This window comes from Cavia porcellus, unplaced genomic scaffold (genome assembly GCF_034190915.1).
Source record: "Cavia porcellus strain 051 isolate PalLab524CR breed Dunkin Hartley unplaced genomic scaffold, mCavPor4.1 scaffold_2, whole genome shotgun sequence".
Taxonomy (NCBI): Eukaryota; Metazoa; Chordata; class Mammalia; order Rodentia; family Caviidae; genus Cavia; species Cavia porcellus.
The window spans coordinates 3485822-3500444 of record NW_026947485.1 but is presented as its reverse complement, the minus strand read 5'-3'; the positions used below and the strand labels follow the sequence as shown (position 1 = coordinate 3500444).

General features: G+C 39.7%; 1 protein-coding gene across 4 annotated transcripts in view; it reads right to left on the bottom strand.

Annotated features, from left to right (window-relative positions):
- Positions 1 to 14623, bottom strand: part of Pclo (piccolo presynaptic cytomatrix protein) — a 353455-nt gene that overhangs the window by 321046 nt on the left and 17786 nt on the right. For all 4 annotated transcript variants that reach the window (XM_063237492.1, XM_063237501.1, XM_063237500.1 and 1 more), the window contains exon 3: positions 8185 to 9570. In XM_063237492.1, coding sequence (XP_063093562.1) covers positions 8185 to 9570 — 1386 coding nt within the window. The remainder of the gene's footprint in view (positions 1 to 8184; positions 9571 to 14623) is intronic.

Below are 14623 nucleotides of genomic sequence, written 5' to 3'. Positions count from 1 at the left end.
ACCATAAACCGAAGTAAAAAAGGTAAGTTACTTAGTAAATATTTTGAGTCAAACATTACACATTTTGAACATACATAAAAGCTCAGCAACACATTACCTGCCTGATTCTGAATTCTATTCTTTGTACCAAAAAAAAAAAAAAAAAAAAATTTAAATTAAATTAAATTAGACCTTTCTCCTTATCCCACCTCAAACCCCCAAAAAAGGATGTACAGGTAGGAATCCAATGTGAAAAATAAAAAATAGATCTACAGATGATTAGAACAAAAAAGTAAGTGTGAAAGGGCTTTTAACAAAATAAACAGTGATGAAGAAAAAGTAAAAGATTAGGTTGCATAAAAAATAAACCACGTACATGTATGAACAGTTTACAAAAATATAAGTAAGTAACAGATGAGGAAAAATCATTTCAAGACAGATCAAAAAATTTCTCTAAAATGTAGGACAAGCGTTGTCAACAATAATAACAATAAAAATAGCCACCAGTAAACATGGGCAATTTAAAAAGTAGCACTGTACATGATAAACTAATGATGCTAACATTACTCACATAATGCTGACAGTCAAAGTAAGCAGGGATGCAAAGATTTATCAGTAACAGAACAGAATTTTTGACTATGAAGGTGACAAATGCACAATTCTAGTAAATGTAAATACATGTACACTGTTGAAAGTACTAATAATTTTTAACAGTTATATAAAAGTTTTTATACAAAGTTTAACCCATTTGATTTAAACCTATACTCATTTTAAGGAATTTAGCAAACACAGAAATGCAATGTAGAACAAAAGTACTGATGCTTTGTCATAGCTTTTTAAATATAGTAACAGGAGCTAGAAGTGCTCCAATTGTCACTCTCCAAGAGGATAATGCACGAAGGACCGTGAGATACCGTGTGCCCATCTCCATCATAAGTACAATGCAGAAAGTCAGTAAATGTGCACTTTGGATGTCCAATGTATACACTTTAGCAAAAGAAGTAAACAAAAATGCATATAGTATGATGATATGTCACTCGAATTAAATCATTGAAAACATACAAAGGCCAGAAACATTTCAAAAACCTTAAGTCCTTTTACATGTTACTGTGTTTATATAAGTATAAAAGCAACAAATCACATGTTTTAATATACTACATCACTAACAGTACATGGAAAATTACAGGGGTTCATTTACTTTTATTTACCTTTAGATAATCTACAGACTGTAATAAGGAAAATACTAATTTTGTAATTCAAGGTACTGCAATAGTTTTAAAAGTAAAATGCATAGCCATCAAGAAAACAAAGGCAGAAACTACTGAATCAGATGATATATTCAACATCTAATATTGTGCATTTCTGAGACTTCTAGTAGCAACTTATCCAAAAGGTTAAATTTTTCACCCAAAGTCGCAGAGTCTATTAATAGACTAAACAGTTCTGCAAACAACAGAGGGATTATCTGGACCTGAAGGAGTAAGCAGCAATATGAGGTGTCCTTCCCTAAAGGTAGGCAGGACCACACAGGCAACATGGTGTGTCTGCTGGCCATTAACAAGCTGTAAGAACTTTGGTGAGAAGTCCAGGCAGTGGAAGAGATCTCTGCACAAGAGACCCTGAGACCTGTCTCCTCAGCACAACATACAAAAAGAACCAGTTATCTTGTGAAACATCAAGAAGGAGACTTAGAAGCAATAATTAGACTGTAATAAAAACACGAACATTCTTTTCTTAAACAGAGAAATAGATGGCAGTAAATTACCATGCACACATATACAACCACAAAGTTAAGTGATATTAAATCAGTATTAACAGCAATGTTTAAGGAAGGAAAGCCTTCTGCTACAGGAACTCGACATGAATGAATTCAAAAGGAATCAAAGGAAACCATACAGTCTTTATACAATTTAGAAATATTAATTACTATCCAAAAAGACAATAATCAGATTAGTGGGCTGAGGACAAAGCCCAGAATATGAAAATGAAATGGCTTGCATAGAAGATCTAGTGGGAGTCTGTCATCAGTAAGAAAAATATAGATTGCCAAATAAGAACATAAACCCAATGTATATTTCAACATACAGTCAACAAAATTATTCCTGAGCTACTTTATATTTTCCCACATGAAGGATTTGAAATCCAGAGAGTTTTACACTTAAAATACATCCTACCTGGAGCTAGCCATGGTGTTCACAAGTGCACATGGCCAGTGACTGTGGGCAATGGGAAAGCATGTGCAAAGTTGGCTGGGGTGAACTGGTATGTTCACTACTGAGAACCACATTCAATGTGTATTCCCACCATTCTGTATCTGGGAACACAACAGAAGACTATAGAATCATGGGTAGCAGCAAAGATGTAACTACCACCTCCAACAAGAGAACACAGATATTCCCATCATTTGCATGGTGTAGTCTTCATGTGTGCTGGTGCAAACACAGTATTTCCTGTGACTGAACAGGTATACATTATGCTCCAACTCTCTATACGTCGGCAGGGACATCTTTCTATCACTGAGTCACATAGGATCACTGCTTACTAGTACTGCCTCCTCAACAGACTCCTCTGGAAAGAAATCCTGCACAGCAAACCTGGCCTGGATGTTTTCAGCTTGGGGAGTCTGTCCTGCTCTGCTAAATCCAGCCTGCAGCACAGCTGTCTCATTCATGAAACCCAAGTGTTAGCTGGATTTTTTGTGCATATTTACAAAGTTCCTGGCATTTGAATCTTAGCAGTGACCAACTGACACAACCTATAGGTAACAGCACAGATCAAGCGACAGCTATTACCTAGTCCCCAACACTATCTAATACCATACAGTAAAGAGAGTGCTGACTTAGCCTGTGAAGTCCACCTCTGGAGCAAGACAGCTGCACCCTACATTATCATGCCTCTCCCCTCCAAAATGGGAAAAAAGTCAACCTCACAGAGCTTTGAGAAAAGCACCTGGTACAATACCTCTCCCGTATCACTAGTCAAACAAATGTTCAACTAAAAAAAAAAAAAAAAAGCAGCTTAATTGATACCAGTTTATCTTTTCAAACCTTTTCAACATGTTTTACCTATAATTAGAATATCTATTTACATTTAATGTCTAAAAAGATACTTCCAGTAAGCAAAAGAAATAGAAACCAAAACAAAAACATTATAGCATATATGACTTCCAAATTAACAAATATTGAGTTAAATGATGTTGTTCAAGTTTGTACTGGCAATAGTAAGAAAGAAATCACATGTATGAGCAGTGGCAATATTAAATGTTGTAATTATTCCAAAGAAAACTGATATGTACATGCCCTTATTCTTTACTTAGTAATGCATGTATGGGTAAATTTTTCCATATAAAAATACAAATATTTATGTCCAAAGAAGTTCAGCTTGTTTTTAACAAAATAATGCCAAGTTAAATCCTTAACAATGTGTCTAATAAACCAAAATGTCCAAAGAACTGAGTAGTACTAATTTTATATGATATTTAAAGTGCTCAACCACAAAGGAAAATGGTGTATGTTGATTGAGATATATAAGACAGCAGAAACTCAGACTATATAAAAATGACAGAAAAAGAAGAATTATTGGGAAATTGTTCTTTTGTTTAAGTCTAAATTAAAAATTTTCATTTAAAACTCCATATTTCAATATTTTATTAAATACTCCTCAACCTAAAAACATCAAATTTCTCCTAAAACTTAATGGCTAACTTTTTCAGCAGACGATGGCATACATTTTCTTACACAAATTAAAAAGTATCATTGGCAGCATACCAAATCAACACACAAAAATCAATAGTATTTTTTTGTACTAATAATGATGATCCCACAGAGAAACCAAGAAAACAACCCCATCCCTAACTCTACAACAAAACCAAATATGTAGGAATCAGCCTAATGAGGGAAGTGAAACACTTTTATAATAAAAAAAAGTACAGAACTCCCAATAGAGAAATTGAAGAGAATAGAAAATGGAAAGATATCTCTCATTTTTGGATCATAAGAACTAATACCATAAAAATGACAATAATGCCAAAAGTGATGATATATTTAATGCAATACTTATTAAGGTATCAACACCATTGTTTACAGAGCCCAAGGAAGCAATCCTAAATTCATTTGGAATCAGATGAGACCCAGAATAACCAAAGCAGTCATAAGCCAAAGAGCAAAGCTGGAGGCATCATAGTACCAGATATCAAGCTACATTACAGAGCCATAGTGACAAATACAACATGTTCTGCCACTAAAGCAGATACAGAGTGGAGTGCAAGCAAAAGACACAGAAACAACCCAGGCACCCACAGCCAGATCTGACTGTTGACAAAGGCCAAAAACATACCCTGGAGAAAAGACAGCCTCTTTAACAAACAGTGCTAGGAAAACTGGGTGTCTATCCATAGAACTAGACTCCTCTCTCACCTTGCACAAAAATCAAATCAAAATTATGGAGACCTAGAGACAGAAACTCTGAAACTGCAGATGATAACACAGGAAACACTCTTATGGCCACAGAAACAGGCAGAGACATTCCGAACAGAACCCCAGGTACACAGAAAACAGTATCAAGAATCAACAAATTGGATTCCATCAAATTAAAAAGCTTCAACATAGTGACAGAAAGAACAGGGTAAAGAAATGGCAGAACAATTTCGCTAGCTACTCTTCTGATAGGAGACTACTTTCTAGACTATATAAAGAACTCAAAAGAAAAATTGACTCCATTGAAAAATGGGAGAGGAGGGGAGCGACTAAAATGACCAAGATGTGCTATGTGCATGTACTGATCCCCCAAAAATCACTACTCCATACTGCAAACAGGAACCTACAGAAAAAGAGCGTGCCATCAGATGTCATGGCAGGTGTGCCAGAGACTCCAGGAGCATTTGGTCTCCATAACTAGTAATAGTAGAACTGCTTTCTTCTAAGTAACTTTTGATAATTCTTTCAGTCTTTAATTTGTGTGAGTCTGTGTGTATGTACAGATGTGTATGAACCTACATGCATTTTAGTATTAAGTATGTTTTTCAAATATAAATAATGCTCATAACACAAAGGCAGGACATGTGTTTCCCACGTGAAGCAACAATGTGAGTGCAGGACCAGCTAGAGAGTAAGACCTGGAGAGATCTCAGTCATACCACTGAGTCTTAATGTGCCCAAATGGCTCACTCGTTTCCTAGTGACAAATATATTCTATTTCCATATCATGTAGGCCATGCATAATCTTGCTAAGGAAACAAAGTTATGACTCTGGCACTTACTGAAATATAAAGATATGTTTCATTTTAAGTCTTGTTTTCATAGTAAAGTTATTTTAGAAAAAGGATGGTAAAAACAATAAAATAAATATCCACTATGAGAATTTTGGCTCCTTTTGCATTTGAACTAAACCAGAATGATTAAAATTCACTTGGTAAATCCACTGCCAACTGAGGCTGTTTTTCTAAGTTTGTGTCCAGATTCTGTAAGACCAGCTCTTTTAGAAAGCCCTGCTGCCACTTTTAAAACCTCCTTCCAAGACAAGGTATTGCTTGAGTCAGCAGAAATCAAAGCTTAGAAGAGCTGCCTCTTGCTAAGAGATGACAGCACCATTTCTTCAAAGTGGCCATCAAGCAGCTAAACAGTGAGGCTTAAGCATAAGGCTGGCTGCCTCCCTTACTGGAACCCTGGGTAATGCTCAGAAAAGTGTGGCATGTGCCCAAGGGCCAGGAAACAACCCTAGAGACAGGTAGGTTGGTGGATGGTGAGCCGCAGGGAGCTGGCTGTAGCTGGCACCCCTGAAAAACTGAGGAGCTCTTTTCATCACTAGAAAACATAAAAGGAGGATGTCCTGCCCCAGTAATGAGGATAAGCGAAGTGGAGGTTCAGGGCAACCTTAAATGTGCCAGGTTAGAGAACAGATGGAAACCCTCAAGCTCTCTCTGGAAGAACACCATCTCTTTGCACTTCTGAGCCCTTTCAGAATGTCCTACCCAAAGCTTCGCATGCAGGACACTAGTGAGCAGCAGAAAACCTGGTCACGAGGGAACTATCAAAAACAATGAAGAAAACAGAAAGAAGACAGCAATCGAAAAGGAAAGAGGCTTTAGTAGGAACACCGACATCATCCCACAAGTCTAAGATTGGCGTTCAGCATCTGCTGGCTAACCAGCAATCTTTGTAAAGTGCCCGTGCACACACAGGCATTTTCACACACCATGAAGGTGAATGTATGCTCACACACATGTGCAAACACTTCATGTCATTCTTTTCAGCCAATCCCTCTGTCATTCCTCCAGTGTCCTTTGCAGTAATCACCATCGGAACTATTTGAACATAGAATGACTTCATGAATTTTCCCCACTTCCTGGAAGCCTGAAGTCAGAACTTAGCACTCCTGAAAACTACACACAGAATAGCACAGTCAAGCTGAGTGCAGGGCGCTTGTTCCTTCTGTCACATCAGATGAGCCATCCAAACACTTGAATCAATTCATACTTCCAAAAGATTCAAACTTGAAATTATACACGTTGTCACTGGTCCTCTGCTTCATTCAAGAAATCTCCTTCGCAAGTTACTTGCTCCAAAGAATAATTTACCAACACAGAGAAAATCAAAGATTCTCCTGGAAGACTCACTGTCCTTCTCTACCTAAGGGGTTCTTACTTCATTCTTACAAATATTGACAAACTCTAATAACTATGATGGTCAAAATATGCACCTATATGTATGTACATATGTATATATACATGCATATGTGTCAATTATAAATTATAGATCTTTCCTTGCTCTACATTCACTTTTTTTTTTAGTTTTCAGAAAATTTATAAATTAAAATTCTGTTTTTCCTGGCACAACTTATTTTAGAATTATTTAACTGTATTATGCTGATATCATAAGGATCCTTATTAAGTGTATAACTTACTAAATATTTAAAATAATGCAGTCATATTGAGAAAATAACAAAACCTTCTTTACCATGAATGAATAATCAAAAACTTGGTCTTCTAAAAATATGAAATAAATTTAATGTTTCTATTGAACCCAAAACACTGCAAATAATAATTATAGTTATTACCACTCATGAAATGCTGAGAGAAACCAAAATTTATAGACCTTTAAAGTGGATCTTAGAGAAAACTCTGCTATAGTAACAATGCTTTTGTTTGGAGTTAACTAGGGCAGAGCAATCTAAGGTGTTTCTAAAGTAAAAAAATAAAGAATTGTCTATGGTTTGCTCTTTAAAAGTATTTAATGCACAAACATTACAAAAATAATCACCTTTTATACAAGATGTATACAATATGTAATTAATTGGAATGGAAAAATTGAATAGACTATAATCTATTCAATTTTTCCATTCCAATTAATTACAAAATCACAGTGGAGTGAAAAAATCCTTAAATATTTTTAATCTGTATAAAATCAATAAGCAATCATTTTAAATCAATAAACAATGTTAATTAAAACATTGTCCCTTATATAAGATAGCAGTGGTCATTTAACTGTCACGTTTCCCAACTTCCAAAATGTTTAGTAGTCTGAGTATGTCAACATGCATTATTTATGAATTCCTTCTTGTAGAACTGCAGTGTTAGGCAGAGATTCACAGTCTCCTTTTTGGCCATCTAGACAGTGGAGAAAGTACTTCTGCCATCTCACACAACATATACGCACTTTTTCCTCTCCACATGCTAGTAAAGTACTCTCCTCATGCCAAGATAATATCTCAATCAGAACTGTGAAGGCCTACACATAATCTATTTGAACCACTATTTTCTCCTATGCAAAAGTACCTCTAAAGCACAACGATTTTAATGGTTATATATAATAGATTTCATACACTTATGGATCTGCAACCAATTAAATTTCTTTTTAAGAATATATTAGCAACTACAAGGACTAGAGAAAATGAGTACAGAATATACAACTCTTATTTGAAGTTCCACAGAAAAAAAAACAAATTACTTCTCCTAAGCTGTGGGTCTTTAAATCATTGTTGCTTTTAATTCATCAATTTATTATATTTTCTTGCTTGCGTTACATTAACCCATAATGGTACAAATAACATAAATTCTTAATTAGAAAATAAGCATGAAATAATTACAACTTCTGAGATCTCCATATTGATCTTTGTTTCCCCAGAAATGTATTTTTTTGCTTAAAAATTTGGCCCCCTAATACCTCAGAATACACCAACATAATAATATGCAGTAAGCTTGTTGCTTACCTCAGTCAAGTGGGGCGTAGGGTTAAATCCACACAGGTTGCACACTTGACTCTTGCATTCCGTGCAAGTGCTGAAGTTAGGAGGGCCCTGAGAACCTACGTTGAGTTCAGTTTTGCAGAGTGGACAGGCTGGTTGGGGCTTGGGGGTTTTCTCCAACATGGGGGGCTGCACAGCCTTTTGAGGCTCAGCTGGAGGAACTCTGCTATCTTTGGCAGGCAGTGGCTTCTTGTCTGCTTCTAGTTTTTTCTCTGTAGGAGCTGGTTCAGCTCTGGCCTCTGCCTTCTCAGCCCCTGGAACTTTCGATTCCTTTTTCACAGGGGCAACCTTCGCAGGTGCTGGTGGTGCCTGTCCTGTGGGTTTGCGGGGCCCCTGAGAAGCAAGTGGCTGGAGAGGGGGAGCAGCTTGTTTACCTGCTGTTGGCCCATCTTGGGAATGAGATCCAGGCTGGCCAGCTGTGGAAATTAAATTTGATGCCTGACTAAAAATTGATGCTCCAAACCCAAAGAGCTTCCCAGTCATGGTGTCTTGAGGAGTTGTGGGCTGGGATTTTGGGGTGTCAGTGATGCTTCCTAGATTGAGACTGAAACGTCTGGACTGCTCCTGAGGCTTTGGGGGCTGCAGAGGTGTGGGGGCAGTTTGGCCAGCAGGAGGGCATGGGACAGGTGGCGTTGGTGACCCTTTTGGCATTGGCTTGGCATCTGGTTTGGGGCTCATTTTGGTTTGTGCTTTCTTGGGTTCCTCCTTCTTTTGAACAGGATCAACTTTCTTTTGGTCTCTGCTCTCTGAGCTGGGCCCAGGATGTGAGAGGATCTTTGAATCTGATGCAGGCCGAGGCATGGCTTTGGAGTCTAGTGGGGTGACTTTCTCTCCAGTTGGAGGGAAACTTTGGGAGGACTTGGCAGACTCTGCCTTCATTGGTGGGGCTATCTTCTCTGTAGCCTGTGGCTGGACTGGGGGGCTGGAGAGCTCAGGCTTGCCTGCTGCTGGAATAGAAGACTCGGTGTCTGTAGTGGGCCTTCCTGCCAGGGGCTGCTTTGGTTTATGGTCAGCAGCAGGGGCCTTGGCCTGCTCTGGTGGGACACCTGGCTTGGAGGCAGGCTCTGCCACTTGAGCCTCCTTGGCTGGGGAGGGAGGTGGACCATGTAGGGTGGGTTGCTTCAGAAGTGGCGGAGGCTTCCTGGACTCGGGAGCTTTGGCAGCATCCTGCTTGGCTGCAGAGTCCTTCTTCGGGGAGCCCTGCGCAGCCTGTGGGGTGGGTCTGCTCACAGCTGCTGCAGGTACCACAGGGATGGCCTTGAGTTTAGGCTGTGGTGATGGTGGCATGGGAGCCAGCTCACCCCCTAGAGCTCTTCGCATCTGACAGTTTAAACAGAGCCACTCCTTCACCTAGAAGAGAGAGAACCAGTCACTAAGACAATCAAGCTGCAAACATAAAAGCCTTTGCAAATCAGCCTGCTACGATTCAGACTGCTTCTCCCTATTCAAACCATAAGACACAGAACACATTCTTTTTATTAATCTATACTGAAACATAAATTATATGAAATGTAACCTTAGAGATGAACCTTAGAGATTAAAGCACATTGCATTTTCAGGAAAACAGAAAGTAAAACTCAACATATGAATTTGTGTTTCTTCCAACATTAGTTGTCACATTCTGACTAATCGCAGAAATAGAAAACCATGTGCAGAACAATTAAAACACGAGTTTTAATTTATTAGATTCTTCTAGGAATATAGCTCAGCAGCACAAGGTTCTGAGTTCAATTCCTGATACAAATAATAATAATAATAGTTATTAGACTCCATTAATCAGTTATGATATGTAGCTTCTCTATTGATGACACACAGCTTTTAGTTACACAACCAGGAGCACACTTGTCAGACTAAGAAAACACTGCTAACTTCTTAAATTAGCAGTGTCAGTTCTCTCCCCAAGCTGACACGCTCAAATGTGTGAAAACAGAAATCATCAACTCTGCTAGGTTAGAAATATTCTATGCAAAAAAGTAAATAAAAATGGTATACCTTCCAATTATGATAAATAGCATGATTTAACAGAAAATATAGTTTCTTTAGAAATGTTGTGAATATACTTCAAAGACTAACATAAGTAATGTACATATTGGGTGATGTGTGTGAGTGGCAGGAATTAGAGAGGTTGATACAACTTTTCATTTTGCATGTCCTGGGAAAACATGTTGTATTTAATAGTGATTATTAGGAGATAATTTTAGAAGTACTTATGATTAACATTTATCTTTATTTTTACTATTCTAAGCAATATTTTTTATCAGAGTATATTTTAAATTCCACCAAAACAATCTAGAATGTCATATTCTTGAGTACACAATGAGGAGCTTTTATAAATATGTAAGTATCTGATGATTTTGTGAGAATTCCTTCTTTCCCATCCTGCATGCTAGTGGCCTTTTTTCCTGTGAAGTCATCTCTGGGTTCATCTGGCTTAGGAGAGGGCCTGGGCCCCACTGCAGGGTGGACAATGGCGCATGACACGCAGGCAGCCATCGGGCCTAACTCACACACCGTCACAGCACATCTACTGCTAGATGCACACGGACACTGGAAACACAGTCCATGCTGCCTCACTTCAAACTAAGATGATTGGCTGTCATTTATCTATGTATCTAAATCCACCTCCACAGAAACAGAGAAAGAAGACCTGGGAAAATGGGAGGTGGAATGCAGATTCACTGAGAATACTGCCTTCCTCTTAATATCCCTTTCCACGAAGGGACTTGACTTGTCCTGTGATCTCTCCTTTCAGTGACCACAAGTTTTAAACTTTGACGAGCAATACCAAAAAGATGCCAGATCCCTCCCTGCTCTCCCTTATTGCTAGAATACAGACGGAAATCATTGTCTACTGCTGTCACAATATGAAAAGCATTTTATCCTCTTATGAGTTTTAGAAAGAGCTTCCTTTTAATTCTACTAGCCAAATCTGTTGACTGTAGAAATAATTTTTATCTCAGCACTGAACAGACTTACACTGAAAACGGCAGCACTACCAACCCCCTAACAGACCAGCAGAGAGACAGAGGGAGGGAGAGAACGGAGGAAGGGAGGGAGGTAAGAAAGGAGAGAGAGAGAGGGAGAGAGGGAGGAGAGAAGGGGAGAGGGAGAACGAGACAGAGGGAGAGGAAGAGACAGAAACAAGGTGAGGGAGAGAGAGAGAGGGAGAGGGAGAGGGAAGGAGAGAGAGAGGGAAAGAAAGAGAGGTCTTTCCACACACAGATCAAAAGGCAAAGCCCTCAGCCACCTGCACACTGCACTCTGAAAGCCCCTCTCCGTGTGGTCCTGCCAGTGGGCTCTTGTAGTGCACACAGGGACAGCAGCAGCAGCAAGGGTACTGCTGTGCGGCCCCACGTGAAGAGCCTGTGGCCACACTGTCCACATTCCAGTTATTACCAAGGTGGGGCCACGTTGCTAGAGGAAGGCAGTTCCAGTAACTGTCCTGCATTTCCAAAGCCACTTTCCCTCACTGGGACTGTATCATCTCCACTTTACAGACCCACTAGGGTTGACACTAAGACCCTCCCCTGACCCTCAAGGCCTGTGCACAGTCTCTGAAATGCAGCTGCTTTTTACAGGTGGTGCTCTTACGCGGGCGCTCTGTGATTCTGCTACTTCCACATCTGTCCGCTAGTGACAAAGCAGTCAAGGGAAGGCCTTGCTCACAGTGGTCTCTTCTGACTCATGAAGTCTAACTGATGTTTTAGGCATCACAGACACAAAGATTTCTGAAATGGTCTGAATTAAGTAAGTTCCTTGGGAATGGGTGCCTGCTCTTCAAGCACCCGCCCCTCTGCTAACTGCCAGCCCCACTGTTTCCCAGCTATGCAGGGGGCATTCTCCCCACAGCGCTGCTCTGAGCCTCTGGCCACTGACAACTGCACTGCCCTGCAACGACAAGAGGCTTCCCTCATCACAGCGTCCGCTCACAGGGAAGATCATCCTCACCTGGACATGAATTCTGATTTGCTTTCCTGCAAAGCTGAAAGCTCACTTCCTGTTCTGAGAAGGGAGCTACCTTTACTGCCCCCATCCCCACAGCCAATTATACACTGTGCCTAGGTCTCCAATAGAGCTGGTCCCCTTGTTAGGCATGACAGATTGGGTCTTCATTCCACCACAGCCCTGAATGATGCACTGTGAGGAGTGTGGCCTCTATCCCTTCTTCCTACTCTACAGAAGTCAGGTATCACCCAAGGCCAAAACTGATGCTGAGAAGACAGCTTCCTGAGATCTCATACACAGCCCCAAGGTCCCCCGTAACAGGCAGCAGCTCACCCTGACACTGCACATCTCACCTGCATCCATGGCAACACAACGGCATAAATGAAACAAATGGAACCAGGACAACCCATAACTGTGTCTGTCAGTGGTAGGACTCCTGCTGTCAGATGCAAGCATTAATGGGCTACTATGACTCGGTTCACTATGTGAAGGTATCCAAGTGCTCATTCATTGACTCTTCTGACTTAATGAGCTACACAAATGAGGTAAGGGAGGTTAGAAAGTAGTGCAACTCATCCTCCCATCACCACATATTCCAAGCTGAGTCTCCACAGATTACTGTAGCACAGCTCCCTGATTCACTGGATCCTTGGGATTTCATTTTATTCAACCTTTGTTATTCCCAGACCTGGGAAATGTAATAATGCATTTTCACTAGCTAAGACTTTTGCTGGATAATCATAAATGTCTTACTGATATCTCTCAAGAGGTACTACTTACATACAGGTTTAATTGTGTAAATCATATAAAGAATTTCAATTAATGGTGATACTTTCATAAATATGTCAAAACTATCCATTAAAGTGTTTCTCCAATAATAATTCAAGATAATGAAATTTATACATCTAAGAAGGGAAGTGAACCAGTAAATTTTGAAGGCTCCAAACTAAAACTTATTCTGGCTCAGAACTACTACTAAATTGTTTAGCTTCAAAACAGAATGAAAACTTCTCAAAACAGCAGCAGCAACAAAAGGGAAACAAGCAAACCTCCAACAAATACACAGTGTGGTACGCTTTATAACAGAACCTCTGATCACCGGTGTGGCAGCCCTTCTCGGAACCACAAACACCAACAGAACAAGGCCGGGGTCTACCCTTGCTGGGGCTCACCCTGGCCGCTGTACACCTTCTCTGCCATCATTCCTGCAGCCTGGCCTCGTACTAAACCTGTGGGTCCTCACTTGCGACCCCCCGACTCAACTGTGTCCCTGAGCCAGGACACCCAGATGGTCCTGTGCTCTTCCCGTAGCTGTGGTAGGACTCTCGCTCCAGTGTCTCAGCTCCTACTCACCTAAGTCTACCACTTTTCTAGTCTGAAAAATAGCCTTTAGATTCAAATACACAGTGCTTTAAAGTATTTTCCAATATTTCTTCTCTCATCTTTGGTCTTCATTTTATTTTATTTCACTTATTTATTTATTTTTGAGACGGGGTCTCCCTATGCAGTTCAGGCTGGCCTTGAGATCACTTTGCAGCTCAGACTGGTCTCAAACTTGCAACAATCCTCCTGCCTCAGCCTCTTAAGTGCTGGAATTACACTGGCTTCATCTTTAGACTTTAAAAGGACTGATTACTTATGATTATTACCACTGTTGGATACCTAGTAACCTTTGAGTATCATTTTAATAATGAATTATTCAATATATTTTGTATTTGTCATCAAGTTAACTTAAAATAATTACTGAAAGCCTTATATTATTTTGAACAGCATAGAAAGACATGACCAGGTAAAAGGTCTGAGCACCGGATACTATAAAGTGCATCTGAGGTATCTGAGAGCAGCGCGTGCTTTCTGTTACTGTCTTTCCATGCAACCCCACAGAGGCAGCCCAGCTACTCTCAGCAGCAGCCTGGCTGCAGATGGCTTGCTGGAGCTATTCTCCTTAGCTGTGCATAAATGTATAATTTATTTGGCTACAAAATAAACACTAGCATTCCTCAAACTGTGATAACACACTCAGCAACTCAGCAAAACCATTTTATTTAAAACATCCTGAAGTTCGATAGGTATTTTCTCTTTGAAACTGTGGGTCACAATTTTTCTGCTACACCATTCAACAACCACAAACAAAGCTTGTGATACATAAACTACGCACACAGTCTTTTTTCCATAAATTGTAATAACGTAGACCAACTGCTAGCTACAACATTTATAAATCCTCACAACCAGGACTGAGTGATAGAAGCATGCTTTAAATGTTTGTCAGGGTGAGCTAAAACCAGGAAAACTGACACTTTCACTATCACACAATTTGCAAAATAATTATTAGCCATGGCCAGGAGAGTATATTAACATTCCACTAAAGGTACACGAAGAAAGGCGGATCTCAAATTAGTAAACAGAACTTACATGCCTTCATGAACATATGCACACTGCCTTTCCTGTGCTGAATTCA